Source organism: Delphinapterus leucas, chromosome 2 (genome assembly GCF_059928025.1).
Source record: "Delphinapterus leucas isolate spDelLeu-1000000601 "Yukka" chromosome 2, BTC_Dleu_Yukka2, whole genome shotgun sequence".
Taxonomy (NCBI): domain Eukaryota; kingdom Metazoa; phylum Chordata; class Mammalia; order Artiodactyla; family Monodontidae; genus Delphinapterus; species Delphinapterus leucas.
Window position 1 is genome coordinate 12,156,170 of NC_143130.1, and position 15,592 is coordinate 12,171,761.

The 15,592-nt window shown below is 43.2% G+C and overlaps 1 protein-coding gene across 2 annotated transcripts; it reads right to left on the reverse strand.

Annotated features, from left to right (window-relative positions):
* Positions 1–3,685: 3,685 nt before the first annotated feature.
* Positions 3,686–15,358, reverse strand: OTUD1 (OTU deubiquitinase 1). 2 transcript variants are annotated; one of them, XM_089906419.1, is made up of 2 exons: positions 14,938–15,358; positions 3,686–14,398 (listed from the first exon to the last, which is right to left on the reverse strand). In XM_089906419.1, exons 1-2 carry the CDS (start codon positions 14,998–15,000, stop codon positions 13,067–13,069), a joined length of 1,395 nt encoding a protein of 464 aa, XP_089762545.1. In that variant the 5' UTR covers positions 15,001–15,358; the 3' UTR covers positions 3,686–13,066. The 2 variants fall into 2 exon arrangements, with proteins under 2 accessions (XP_089762545.1, XP_089762544.1); XM_089906418.1 differs by lacking the exon at positions 14,938–15,358 and having other exon boundaries at positions 3,687–14,641.
* Positions 15,359–15,592: the final 234 nt, after the last annotated feature.

The following is a 15,592-nucleotide window of genomic DNA, read 5'->3' on the forward strand; positions in this document are numbered from 1 at the left end:
GATCGCTTTGGGTAGTATAGTCATTTTCACAATATTGATTTGTCTAATCCAAAAACATGGTATATCTCTCTATCTGTTTGTGTCATCTTTGATTTCTTTCATCAGTATCTTATAGTTTTCTGCATATAGGTCTTTTTCTGCCTCTATATTTTAATATAATGTGCTTAGGGGATTCCCTGGTGGTCCAGTGGTTAGGACTCCCTGCTCTTACAGCCAAGGGCCTGGGTTCGATCCCTGGTCAGGGAACTAAGATCCCACAAGCCATACAGCAAGGCCAAAAATAAATAAATAAATAAGTAAATAAAACAAAATAATGTGCTTATATTATAGTCATGTGAATTATTAATATAAATGTAATTTATATTCATATACACACATGGTACCATTAAGTTTAATGGAAATACTTAAATTCTTCTTGATTTTTACACTTAGATATTATATATTAATTTTCTACTATGGAAAACAAGAATTTAATTCTTACCTCACCCCACACACATACATATACTCCCCCTCTGGTCTCAATATAATTATATATTTCATTTTTGCTAAATCAATATTCAGGGTGTATATGATTATGAAATTATCTTTCACTGTTCAATACATATACTTAATGGGTTTTGGTTATATTTCCTTTCCTTGTAAAACTTTTTGTTTGCCCTAAAAGTAGTAATTGTCTTTTCTTCCATTTGCTTAGTTTTCTGTTCCTCTCACTGGTCTATCCCAAAACTATTCAACACAGTGTCAATCCCCACCAACAACATTCACACTCGTTAGGTAAACTGTCTTCTTACAGCCAGGCCTCCTGAAGCCCAGAGTTCTCCTGCTCCAGGCTGGCCCACTGCCCAGTCTTTAACTTGAAGGTTCTTGCCACCACCATTATGGGGATTCCCTTTGTCTCATCTAAGATGGATGCCTGTTTCCCAGATCCTGTGTCTTAATTTTCCTTGGTTTACAGCCTTGTATAGATAGAACTTCTTTCAGCAGATTTCTGAGAAAAGTTGAGGGGGTGGTACGTTGTTTTGAGACTTGAATGTCTGAAAGTGTGTTTATTCTACCCTCATTCTTAATAGTTTGGTGCGTGTAGTAAATATTGTTTATTTTCAATACCACCCAAGATCTTTAAATCACCTTCCCTTGGTAAATTTCCCACACCTTGAGTCTCACTTTTCCAAGGTAGAATCTTGAATGTGCTCTTTTGCTACTGGGGTTGGGAGAAGGAGGTATGCAGCCTAAGCTCTTCTAATGACACATACCTCTATGAGACTTCAGTTCGGAAGTAAGCAACGTGAGATAGTAGTTGTTTGCAGAATCCATCTTTTTGGCAAATGATGTAAATAGAGACATCTAGTCTGGAGGGGAGGTATGGCTCAAGAGTGAAGCTTCTTCATCATGCTGCCCGCTGTGCTGTCTGTGCCAGGTGTGGTAGTGGAGATGTCTTCTCAAGTGCAGCTCCCACAGTGGTCTTTGGGTGTGGACCTGGCACCTTGGTATACAAGCCTGCATTCTCTGGCTCACCAGAAAATTCCGTAAACCATCTAAGCAATCTGAAGTCAATAAATTTCTTATCTGCTTAAACTAACTAAATAGATTCTGCTGTTGACAATTAAGAATACTAACTGATATAGCTAGGTATAGAATTATAGCTTGGAAATAATTTTCCCTCAGAATTTGCAAAGCATTTTTCCATGGTCTTCTGTTATGATGTTTCCCTTGAGAAGTCTGATGCCATTCTTGTTCCTAAGGTTCTGGATGTGACTTATTTTTCCTCACTGAAGGATTTGAGGTTATTTTTTTATGCCTAATACTCTGAAATTTCTAGTTGAAATGCTGTGGCATGGGTCTTTTTGCATTCATTTGATGGCCACACACAGTTGTACATGTTGTTCACTGCACCACTTTAGGGAGCACTAGTCTCATCTGAATCCATAGACACACCTGTATGGCTGTCCACAAAGACCCTCTGGACACTCTGTGGGGCTTTACAATCCAGAGACGACTATTCTTGAGTTCTGGGAAATCTTTTTTGTAGTCTTTCTTCTCAACTATTGTCTTTGTTCTACCTCTGGAAAACCTATTAGTCAAATATTGGGCTTCCAAGATTAATCTCATTTTCTTATTTTGTCCCTATTTTCCATTCCATGTCTCCTTGTTCCACTTTCTGAGAGATTTCCTCCAATTTATCTTCCAAACTTTACCTGTGCTATGTTAACTTCAGCTGTGCTATTTTTAATTCACAAGAGTTCTTTCTAAATATAGCAATTCCTTCTCCAGGATCTTGATCTTATTTCTCTGAAGATGTCAATTACAGATTTACTTTTTTCTTGCTTTTCCTCCATTCACTGCATTCTGTCTCCTTTGCTTTTTCTTTTCACTTGCTGTTTCTTTTTCATTTGTCAGTGTCCCTCTTTTGCTTTAGATAGGATGTAAAATGCCTCAGTTTGAACCCCAGCCAACTTGACTCCAAAGACCTCTCTTAATGAGCAAACTAATTTGTGCAAGATACAATTATTATAGCCTCTAGTTATTAAAGATCTACCATATAACCTATGAGTTTACACAGTACTTAGCACAGTACCTACTCCAGGCAGTCAATATTTGTTGAATGAATTTGTTGAATGATTATTTACTTCCTATTTCCAAGAACTGTTTTCCTTTATTTTTCTTCTCTATTCAGCATATTAGCACGGCTTGCCCAGAGCACCTTCTCACCTCAATAAAAGTAGAGCTACACTGACCCATGTATTGCCATCTGTGTTCCTTGGCTGTCTTTTCTCTAGGCATCATACAGACCACCACTCTTGTCTTGTGACAGTACATTCCTGCAACAGGATGGATAGGCAGACAGACATATAGATAGATAATTTAGATACAGATACTCGGGTCAGTTATGGCTTTCTTTATATCAATTACTTTTGATTACTCCTGCTAAGAATATGCTTGTAGTACAGCTGCCCCGACTTAACTGGGAGAACCACCCCATCCTGCTCAAAAAGAACTTTAGTGACCATCTCTTGGGGTGAGTTATCTTTGCGGTTGGCTGCTCTGACCCATGTATATGAATATTCTTACTAACCTTGAGTGGGGAAGCCTCATCCTTAAATTATAAATATGACTCTTATATGGAGCCTCCAGCCCACTAAGTACCCACTAATGGTATATTTGTTTGTTTTCTTTTTTAGCAGCTGAGGTGAAGTTTCCTTATTTCCTTTTAAAGACTTAGTAAATTAGTGAAAATTAGGAAAGACCACCTAATTTTAAGCAGAGTAGACCACATAAAACTATTCTAAAAGAAAACCAAGCAGGACAATATAAAAGAAAAATAATTCAAAAATAGAGAAGGAGGGGGATTTCCCTGGTGGTGCAGTAGCTAAGAATCCACCTGCCAATTCAGGGGACACGGGTACGAACCCTGGTCCAGGAAGATCCCACATGCCGCGGAGCAGCTAAGCCCATGCACCACAATTACTGAGCCTGCGCTCTAGAGCCTGCGAGCCACAACTACTGAGCCTGCCTGCCACAACTACTGAAGCCCGCGCACCTAGAGCCCATGCTCCGCAACAAGAGAGGCCACCGCAACGAGAAGCCCACGCACCTCAACGAAGAGTAGCCCCCGCTCACCACAACTAGCGAAAGCCCGCGCGCAGCAACAGAGACCCAACGCAGCCAAAAATTAATTATTTTTTTAAAAAATACAGAAAGAGGGAAAAGTAAAACCAGCAACATCTTAAAGAAGCATGATCCATAAAAACCTAAAAAGGAAAAAGTTTTATATACTGTTTTTTCTGAAGAAAACCAAGGCATGTGTTGAAGGCCAGGTTATTGAGATCTTTCTGATATACTAAAGAACAATTAAGAATAGAAATAGAAGAATAGCAGCCTTCTCAAAATATGGAAGGCTTTGCAACATGTATATATTTAATCTGTGGCAAACACATTGCTGAGGAGCTGATCAGGAACCCTAAATTATGGCAACTATTAATTCTACTATTTTTTTTTTTTTTTTGCGGTACGCAGGCCTCTCACTGTTGTGGCCTCTCCCGTTGCGGAGCACAGGCTCCAGACGCACAGGCTCAGCGGCCATGGCTCACGGGCCCAGCTGCTCCGCGGCAGGTGGGATCTTCCCCGACTGGGGCACGAACCCGTGTCCTCTGCATCGGCAGGTGGACTCTCAACCACTGCGCCACCAGGGAAGCCCTATTAATTCTACTTTTATATCTTTGTAATGCAAAACAAGTTAATGTATATTTTATTCTCTTTATTCCCAGATACTTCAATATTATATTTTTCTTCTTAAAGAATTTTCTTCTTAATTTCTTTTTATTACAACAACTTAGCTTAACTGTTAAAATTATGCTGTCTATTCCTGTAGGGTCAAGCTGTTTTCTAAATCAGTATAACCATCTCTTTACAAATTGCCACAATTCTGAGTAGCAGTGACATCTGCCAATAGTCAATCAATAAAATGAAAAAGTAATGAAAAATCTGTCAGAGAACTATCTTCTATGGAAAAGTTCAACATACATCTTAAATCTCTCTCTTCACTGTCCTGGAATTCTGTATAAGCTGGAATTACTGAGGAATTCTGTATATACCTGGAATTACTGGGGTGTCTGTCTCAGGCACCGACTGTTTACAGAGACATGAGCATTATTTAAAGTAAAAGGCATAATTGTTTACTCCCCCAGGTTTGCACTTTTCAACAAGATGGCAAAGACAGTGAAATGACAGCCAAGAATTTCCTGTGTTCTACTTCTTTCATTCCTATTACATCACCAGTATAGCTCAAATTTCACTGCAAGAAACAAAAAGCGTGAATGTTTCCTGTTTGTCATTAGAACTGAAAGGCTTATTTGAGTTTATTTTACACATTGGCTGCACAGGCGTTCTGTGACACACTGGTATAAATTCCCTCCACAATTACCTATTTTGCACACCACTTTGTTGTACCTTGATAAGCTAAGAAATGCAACCACATAGTCCATTGCTAAAATTATTCAGAGAACTTCTAATCTAAGTGGAACATTCGTTTAGACTCAATCATTACTTCAAGCAAAATCACTGAGACTGCCTCTCTACACATTGCCAATCTACTTGACATCAACACTTCCTAAAATCATTCCAATTCAAAGTATTAAAGGCTGGGAGGCAGTAGGGCAGGGAGTGGGAAGAGAGGGAGAGGGTTCTACTTTAACTGCTTCAAAATATAAAATGCACATACACCACTGGACGTTTTTCAAATTGTCATTGTCTATTTGAAAACAAACTTATGGTAACCAAAGGGGAAAGGTGAGGGGAGGGATAAATTGTGAGTTTGGGAGTAACACATACCCACTACTATATATAAAATAGATAATCAACAAGGACCTACTGTCTAGCACAGGGAACTCTACTCAATATTCTGTAATAACCTATATGAGAGAAGATTCTTATATGGGAGAAGAATCTGAAAAAGAATGGATATAACTGCACTTGATCTTAGCCAAAAGGCCGAGAAGCGATGTATAACTGAATCCCTCTGCTGTATGCCTGTAACTAACACAACATTGTAAATCACCTATACTCTAATATAAAATAAAAATTGAATTTAAAAAATTGTCATTCTATTGTCTATTGTCAAAAATTGTCTAAATTCTATTTGTCAGCATACTAATGCAAGGTGCCTACTGAACCTGTTCAACCATTCTAATCAGTATGAGGAAAAAAGTTTTACTTTCAAGGAAAGGGAAGGCCAGGATGAGGAATACTAACTTATTTACACAATGCAGACATGATATACATTTATTAAAGAAGTATTAGAGAGAGGAAATTTTTTCAAATTCTTATTTGTACTAGACCTATGTGTACTGTGATTTGGAGTCTTCGATGAAGACCTGATATTTGAATTACTTCATCATTAGCACATCTTGGTGGACTGGAAAACTAAATACAAAAATGCATAGCATGGTAACTAGACTAATCATGGTGATCATTTTGAAAGGTATAGCAATATTAAATCACTATGTTGTGCACCAGTAACTAATATAGTGTTGTAGGTCAATTGTACTTCAAAAACAAACAAACTCACAGAGAAAGTGATCAGATTTGTGGTTACCAGAGGTCAGGGATCAGGGGAGGAGGAACTGGATGAAGACAAAGGGAACAAAATTCCAGTTATAACTTAGTAGTAGGGATGTAATGTACAACATGATAAATATAATTAACACTGCTGTATGTTATACATGAAAGTTGTTGAGAGAAAATCCTAAGAGCTCTCATCACAGGGGAAAGAATTATTTTTTCCATTTCTTTAATTTTGTATCTGTCAGATGAAGGAATTTCACTAAACTTACTGTGGTAATCATTTCACGATGTATGTAAGTCAAATCATTATGTTGTACACCTTAAATTTATACAAGGCTGTATGTCAATTATATCTCAATAAAACTGGAAGACAAAAAAGAACCACAAAAATTCAAGAGATTTGACTATTTAAAAAGTTAAACCTTTGATATATTTTTTAAAAACACCATTAGGAAACAAACACTACCGATAAAAATGCATAAGCAAAAGGAAGACAATGGCAGGTACTTGCTATAAAGGATTCCATATGCCAGAGATGGAGCAAAATACTAACCAGGCAATGACAAGTCAACTCCAATTTTGAGAATTACAACTAACCCATGTTGTTTTGTTTTGTTTTTTTGTTTTAATGTGCCACTGCACACATTCACAAGTCCCTTAATCAGACAAATTCAGCATGTCCAGGATACCACTAAAGAATGCAAAGAAGATGACAAAGGCAGAAAGCTCTCTGGTTGACCAAAAACTAAAGCTTAAGCACATTACTCATAGCAGAGCATCCTGGTCGTGAATGAGAAACCCATATCCTATTATCTTAGAGTCACTTCTGACAAGCATCTTTGATGGTGTCTGTAATTCAACATAGGAAATTATGATGGAGAATTAAGGCTGGAAAGAGATAGTGGTGAGAGGAACAATCAGAAAGTGAGGGAGGAGACAGGAAAGAATAAAACACAAAGATAAAAGTCCCAACTCTCTGAGAGCCTTTAAAGTACAAAGGGACTGTCACATCTCAGCAATCTGCCAAGGCTTCACGGCCATTGACCCATGCCATCATGAGGCCCCTCAGTCATTAAGGGAAGATTAAACTGTATTGTTATTTTACAAAGGCAAATAAGTGTACCATAGATTCCTTTTTAAAAAAAATATTGAGTATATATGGTATACTGCTATAAAGTGAATAGTGTTTTTTTAAATTTATTTATTTTATTTATTTTATTTTTGGCTGCACTGGGTCTTTGTTGCTGCACCCAGGCTTTTCTCTAGTTGCGGCGAGCAGGGGCTACTCTTTGCTGCGGTGTGCAGGCTTCTCATTGCGGTGGCTTCTCTTGTTGCAGAGCTCAGGCTCTAGGCACATGGGCTCTAGAGCGCAGGCTCAGTAGTTGTAGAGCACGGGCTTAGTTGCTCCGCGGCACGTAGAATCTTCCCAGACTAGGGCTCGAACCCTTGTTCCCTGCACTGGCAGGTGGATTCTTAACCACTGCGCCACCAGGGAAGCCCCATAGATTACTTTTTAAAGAATTTTATCAAAAGCAGTCTTTCTATTTTTTATTTTACACATAAATGGACTGTTCAATTATTTAGAAAATTCACTTGTGAGAAAGCAGCCTAGATAACGTTTTACTACGAATAATCTGATGACCGTGAACTCTCTGAACATTACTCATAGAATAATCGCCACTGGCCTAATTTACAGTAGGAAGAAATACACTGATTTTTCTCCCAGTAGATCTGTTTTGATCTGATTCATGCTACTTGCCCAGGCCCCATACCAATGGAATAAGCATGCAGCCAGGACTACTGAACACAACAGTCCTAAAGCATGCTTGAAATCTGTGCAACATTTCTTCCCCAACCAAGCCACAGAAAGAAAACATAGCAAAACTAGGAATTGCTGTAGGCTGGAATTGGGTTGGATGTTACCCCTAAAGCAAGTCAGAGCAACTCCCTTTGGATATGGCAACACCTTCAAAATCACTTCAAATTAGTGAAGTTCTACTTTTTTTTTTTTTTTTTCCCGGTACTCGGGCCTCTCATTGTTGTGGCTTCTCCCGTTGCGGAGCACAGGCTCCGGACGCACAGGCTCAGCGGCCATGGCTCACGGGCCCAGTCGCTCCGCGGCATGTGGGATCTTCCCGGACCGGCGCATGAACCCGCGTCCCCTGCATCGGCAGGCGGACTCCTAACCACTGCGCCACCAGGGAAGCCCTGAAGTCCTACTTTTAAATAATCTTTCTGAGCTGAGGCCTCAAGATTTGGAAGATGACACAAAGATAAAATCAATAAATTCTAATTTTTGGTTTCAAAACCTTTTTTTTCCCATTATAGAATTCAATACTTTAATACCCTTTTTATAATATTACTTCAGTTTAAAATGCTCAGAATTACTTTGGCAGTGATGATTCCCAGTAATTGTAGGGTCAAATCATCTTTATTCAATTTTCACATCCGCCAACTAAATATTCATTCCCAAGCTCATACTTCCCTTCAATTTCTTCCTTCAGGGGCTTCCCTGGTGGCGCAGTGGTTAAGAATCCACCTGCCAATGCAGGGAACACGGGTTCAAGCCCTGGTCCAGGAAAATCCCACATGCCATGGAGCAACTAAGCCCGTGCACCACAACTACTGAGCCTGTGCCCTAGAGCCCATGAGCCACAACTACTGAGCCCGTGTGCACAACTACTGAAGCCCACGTGCCTAGAGCCCGTGGTCCCCAACAAGAGAAGCCACCACAATGAGAAGCCTGCGCACTGCAACGAAGTGTAGCCCCCACTTGCCGGAACCAGAGAAAAGCCCGCATGCAGCAACAAAAACCCAACGCAGCCAAAAATAAAATAAATAAAATAAATTTATATTAAAAAAAAGATATGGCCCATTCAATGAAAGGTATGCAAAGTTAAATAATAATAAGATGCCTTATTTTTTTAAAAAAATTTCTTCATTCAGTGAGTATTTACTGAACATTTACTCTGCTAGGTACTGGGCTGGAAACCAGGAGACTCATGAGGGAACATAATAGAGCCCATGTTAGTACATTTGGGGAATGAAACTGAATGAAATGCCAGCTAGTTTCTCAGTGCCTCTTTGAGATAGTTATAGACACTCTAGGGATGTCAAAAGAAATAAACACTAAAAAAAGAGTGGATATATGTATAACTGATTCACTTTGCTGTACACCTGAAACTAACACATTGTAAATCAACTATACGCCAATAAAAATTTTAAAATAAATAAATAATAAGGTCTGGACTTATGATCTCATGTGACAAACACCTTAAATTTGAATACGTTACACATTTGAAGTATACGCTCTTGAATTATTCCACTACATTTACCTACATATGAATTTATCCGATGTCCAAAGGTCTGAAATCTATTTTTATTCTCAATGCTCTTCCTTCATATGAGCACACTGAATAGCACGGTAAAATTTTAGAGTTTAAACTTTCTCATCTCTTTGGGAAAGAGGAAAAACCCATAAAGTAGTGAGATTATCTCGATCTCTTTTTTTTTTTCAGTACAAAAATTATGACGAAAACATTGCAGTATAAGACTATATTTACCCAAGCTGAAGATAACCAATTCTGATGTTCAAAGGATGCTAATGCATTTCCTCTCCTCTATAAAATGTGGCTTCTGAGAAAAGGCTTTGTGCCTAATGTTACTACATAAAGCATATAAACTACCAGTTTAGAGAAACGTAACTGAAGAATCACAGGTACATGCCCTCATGCAACTTATCAATAGTGGTTTACTGAGTTCAATTTTAAAATGCTACCATGAGTCTGTTTTATCTTAAGAGAAAAATGTGAGTGCAAAATGAACAAGAGGATCAAGGAATTGGGTTTTAGGTTTTCACCAAAATCCTGACCTACTAGGCCATTTTAGTTTTTAAATGACAGTAATAAAAAAAAGAAAATCACACTAATAGTTATTTGTCTCATAGTTTTTATCTAGGCACTCCTTTAATAAAAGTTTAAATTACTAGTATGATTTTCGTACTACTTTACCTGAAAACACAATTGGACTTACTTATAGATTCTATACTCCCCCATCATAATTTATGGGGGAGTAAACGCTAAAGAAACTTTAGCTCATAGCATCAACTGCTTCCTTCACACGGTTTTGAGCCTCTTAGCTGCTACATGAGTAACTGAAGGAATGAACTGTTTAATAAATCTGTCTGCTAAAAGGAAATCAGAGTCAACCACATTTCCACACCTTCCACTGTTCAAGTCCTCGGTGATCCAGAATTGCTACTACTAACGAACAAAACTGGTATGGCAGTAGAAAATAAACACGTAGCACAGGGAGTGACGAATATTTCATTTCTTCCAAACAACGACGACAACGAAAAACTATAGAAAGAGGATGAGAAAAACATAAACCTTTCAGGCAAGACAACCAAAATAACATGGTGCCACGTAATACAATCTTGGGACCCACCGAGTTTTATTTAAACGTATCACCCTCCTTGGGAATCTAAATCAAGGACTTGGGATCCTAATTTGAAAATGAAACAGAACAACACAGAGGAAACTGTTTCCTCAAAATAGTAATGGGCTTATAGATGCCTTTTAGGAACTTATACCTAATTAAGTCTATTCATTCCTTCTGTAAACTTTAAGCATCCCCAAATTTTATACGTCTCTAAATAAGGTGGAGAAAAGGGGGGAAACGACATTTAGCTGCGTAATTCAAATAAACGTCTTTCTTTCTTCCCAAGTTACATAATTAGAGAAGCAAACCTCATCTTACCTAAAAACCAGAGATTCATGATTAGGTAGCATTTAAACCTTTGACCAATTGCCTTTCCTTGATAACCAACGGGATCCTTCCACTCGTCCTTGTTTATTTTTGGCCGCGTTGGGTCTTCGTTGCCGCGCGCAGGCTTTCTCTAGGTGCGGCAAGCGGGGGCTACTCTTCGTTGTGGTGCGCGGGCTTCTCATTGCGGTGGCTTCTCTTGTTGCAGAGCACGGGCTCTAGGCGCGTGGGCTTCAGTAGTTGTGGCTCACGGGCTTAGCTGCTCTGCGGCATGTGAGATCTTCCCGGACCAGGGCTCAAACCCGTGTTCCCTGCATTGGCAAGCGGATTCTTAATCACAGCGCCACCAGGGAAGTCCCTCCATTGGTCCTTGACCATCCTTCCACAGTCAAGCAAGGAACTCAAAGTCAGTTGTCTATTACCATGACATCAACTGAAAACTAAAAAATCCAAACTAGCTGTGCATATCCTGCAATAGGCATACCAGCACTATGTATACAGACACTACCAGCATTATGTATACAGACACGCTTCTTAACTAAATCTGATAACACATCTTAAAATTAATGCATCCCCTTGATCTCAAAAGGCCAGACTGGATAAAAGTTAGGCCACTGCTTTGTTTACTCTTTAAAACATAAAATCTGTGCTGACGGTGGGTACACAAAACTATACTTAGAGATTGTGCTGGTTAACACAATACTTGCATTTCCCTGTTCATTAGCCATTGGTACATCTATAGTCTTGGATAGGAATTAAAAATGAGAAATAATGAGAGCAATTTCCTGAGTTACTCCACCTTTAAATTACATTTCATTGAGACTTATCCTCTGAAATTACTGGTTGTCCTATCCTGTTTACGTGAGAACTTAAGAAACCTCTCATAATTCTGACATCTTTACACATGAAAAAAAATTGTATACATGTAAGAAAGGTTCCTACAGATGTCACTTTATCATTTAAAAATCACTTTAGCCAAAAAGACGTAAAAGTAAAATTACACATTTTATTCATTCATTCCATCAGCTGAGAATTGCTCAATTGTACAAATACGATATTGTACAAAAAAATCACAAAATGTTACAAAATAAAAAAGTACAAACTGCATTACTTAATAAATACGACTAAAAGTAGTTAAAATGGAAATGAGATAGGTTTTAGGTTGGAAACATTGTTTGACCCAGCAAACCATACAAGCTCTTGTATACAGACATTTTTATTTGTACATAATACAGGGCAATCCTATTTTGCCTTGTGAAAGAATTTAAAAGGAATAGACTATGAAGACAGTACTCTTCCGCTGGAAAATAATTTCCAAGGTTGGTTGGGGGCATTTATGCCATTAGTTTTTCAGTCTCTCGGGTGAATCCAAGAGGCTATATATAAAGCAGGAGGCTTATCTCGTCACAAAGTCTTCTATCACGTTAAAATTATTTTTTCAACAAAATGACAAATATAAATAAAAACAATTGAGAGCACCAGACAATCTACTCTAAACCTCAACCAGAGTACAGAATAATCACTCTGCCATCAGCAAATATCAGACTTTCGTTCAAGTAAGAGCTGGTACTATTCTTTAAAGAAAAAAAAAATTCTTCCCATAACCTCCCCTTAAGTATTTTCTCTTTAAAAGGTTGACCATTTCTAGAAAAATAATGATTTTCCAAACAACAAATCTGTTTCATCAAAACGGAATGGGCCAATCATGTGGTAATATGAATGCATCAATATCCATTTTAAATAATTACTTAGTAACTGTAAAATTCAAATTCAACAACAAAAAATACTAAATCACAAACTCTGTTCAAAATAATAAACTTCATATAAAGCACTTCTCTGGATTTATGCCGGAAAGCTGTGTGTCAAAATGGAACACGTCATAGATGAAGATACACCAATTGTTAAAAATGTTGTGCAAAAATACATTCTTATAGAAAATAGATTACCAGGAAAGAACAAAATTTACACTGTGAGAAACCAGCTTGCAAATTAAGTAGTGCCAACTTTATACAGCAAATGATAAATAGCAGTAGGATCACCCAAAGCTATCATGAAACATCACTTAGGTGCCCAGCAACCTTCAGCTCTGAGGAGAAAACATTCAAAAAAATGATTAAGGCATTACACCTACAGCAAATCTACTTGAAAGTTTAAAAGTGCTATTACCCTGATTAGAGTTCATGTAATTCTCCAAACACAAATTAGGTCTGCTATTTTCCCAGGGTGGAGGGGTTCAGACACTTCAAGAGCATGCGTTTTGTTCAATATACATTTTGGATAAGGATATGGCCATGGACTTGGCGAGTTCTTCGTCGCGTTTTCTTTGCACTTGAGTCTGCCTGCACCAAGTGTCATACTCCGGATTCGGATAGGAGTGATCAAACACCGCGTCGTAATGTCCGTTACTGAGCCAACTGAGCCAAATGCTAGGCCTTAGGGAATCCTCTGGGCCCAAATAGTGAATCATGGTAGACACCGTGGGGCTCTCCAGCCTCCCGCCAGTAGTTAGATGTATATTCACGTTCAGCATCTGCCCCATGGCCAGAAGTTCAGGGTACCCGGCCCACGCCCCGTCCTGAGCAGCGGCGATGATAAACTCCCCCACGTCGCCCTCAATCAGGGGGCTAAAGTGGTCGAGGTGGTCGGCGATGTAGTGCACCGTCTGCTCCCGCAGCTCCCGGTGCAGGCTCTGGTCCCCGTACACCGCCTTGCTGACCGCTCGGTAGAGGCAGTTGCCGTCGGGAATGATGTGAAATCGGTACTTGTTCCTCTGCCGCAGGTACTTGTCCTGCCTCTCCACCTCGGCCAGGTACAGGGCCAGCTTCTCATCCTTGGGATCCGACCTGGAGACGATCGCCGCCTCGGCCGCGCCACCCGGGACCGCCTCGCCGCTTCGCGCCGGAGGCGCCTCGGCCTCCGGGTCGGGCCGCCGCGCCTCGTCGGCGCTGGGAGGAGGGTGGACGCGGTCGCCGGCCCTGTCCCAGCCCCGGAGGCTCCTCTCCGCAGGGCGCTCCTCGGCCCACGGGCCGGGGCCGGCTTCCGGGCTCTCCGGGGTCGGCGCGGGGCCGCGGTGCTTGGCGGCGGCCAGGGCCTGGCGGTGCTCGCTCAGTCGGAAGTTTCTTTCGGGCCCCTCGCGGGCCGCGTCCACGCCGGCTGGCTCGGGGCCGTCGGGCCTCAGCAGCTCCTCCAGGAGCCAGGCCGAGGAGCCCCGCCTCGGGGGGACCGGGGCGCCGGATGGCGGAGCCAGCAGGAGGCAGCGGCCGCGCGGGGCGGCGGGCGCCGCGGCGCCGGGATCCGGGCCGCGCAGCAGGAGCCGGTCGGCGCCCAGGGCCCGCACGGTGATCTGAGCCGTGGACGTGTAGTGCGGCGGCAGCGGCGGCTTGCAGGACCCGCCGGGCGGCCCGGCGGCGGCGGCCGAGGCGGGGGCGGCGGCCCCAGACACCATCTCGAAGCAGGAGGAGAAGGCGGGCATCTTGGCGGCGGGGGCGGCGGCGGCTTCGCGGGGCTCGGCGGCCGCGGCCGGCTGGCACTCACCGGTATCGGGCTCCGGCGCGCCGCCGGCGGGTCCCGGGGGCTGCAGCGATACCTTGAACTGGGCGGCGGCGGCGGCGGCGGCGGCAGCGGCGGGCGGAGCGGGGGCTGCGGCCGTGGGACCAGGGCCCCCGGCTGGGTAGTGGGTGCAGACGCTGCTGTAGAGCTGCATGTCCCTGCCCGCCGCTCGGCCCCTTATAGGCGCGCCGAGCCCCGGTGAGGGGACACACCCTCCGGGCCCGGGAGAGGGGGCCGGCCGAGCGCGGTGACCCAGTGCCCCGAGAATAGCAATGACCAAAGGGCCGCCGGCGCGTCAGGAGCCGCATATAGCGCCCGGGGCCCCGCCAAATTCCTGCTGCGCCACAGCACGCGGTGGGGGCGGGGAGGGGACGCGCGCTCGACCCCTGCCGGCGCGCTCGGCCCGCAGACCCGGGACGCGTGCGCCCGCTGCAGCTGCTCCGGCCCGCGGCGGCCGCTGGGGACTCTCGGAGGAAGCCGCCCGCCCTGCTGGAGCGCGTCCCACCGGCTAGGAGCAGCGCGCGGCTCGCTGAGGGGCCAGGAGGCGGGGCCGCGGTTGTTTACCTCAGGCCGCGCGGCCGCGTCACGTGCCCCCGCTGGAATGCGCGGCTCGTCGCGTCGCCCCATTCAACCGCCGGGGTTCGTCCTGCCCCTCCGGCTCGCCCCGCCCTGTTCGGCGACGTCATGGGCGTGGCCCGCGGCGCGGGCGCGCGGGCGGGCGAGCGAGGTTCGGAGCTCTCTGTACGGTCGAGGGGATCTTTGCAGCTGCCCCACCTCAGCCGCAGTTTTAGACGCCGCGCTTTCCTGGGCTGCTGCAGCGGTCGTGGCGGGATGGGCACTTCTTGGGGCGGGCTAGAATGCTGAAAGGGCGCGTTTTGGAAGAAGCTTCCGGGTTTGGCATGGAGAACGGAGAGCTGCTCTGAAACCTGCACGGCCTCTGCCTGGTCATAGCACCACTGCCGTCTTTTTCATTCAGTCCCTTGGGTTGTATTGTTAACGTAGCGTGACGCCTCCCTTTCTCCCCAGCACCTTGCTGCCCTGCTAAACCGAAACCAACTTTTCTGCAGTTCTAACCCGTGACGACGAGCAAATACAAGACGGGCGAAATACCAAATGCCTAACCGAGCCTTTTGAAACTAGGAGTAGCTGCTAACCATGGGTCAGAGGCAAAGTAGAGAGGGTCGTGATGCATCGCGAATGTGTTGAAATTGAATAGAAT

Bases quoted from the DNA above. Each gene is read 5' to 3' on its own strand.
- OTUD1 (XM_089906418.1), bottom strand. From the start codon at position 14,527: ATGCAGCTCTACAGCAGCGTCTGCACCCACTACCCAGCCGGGGGCCCT.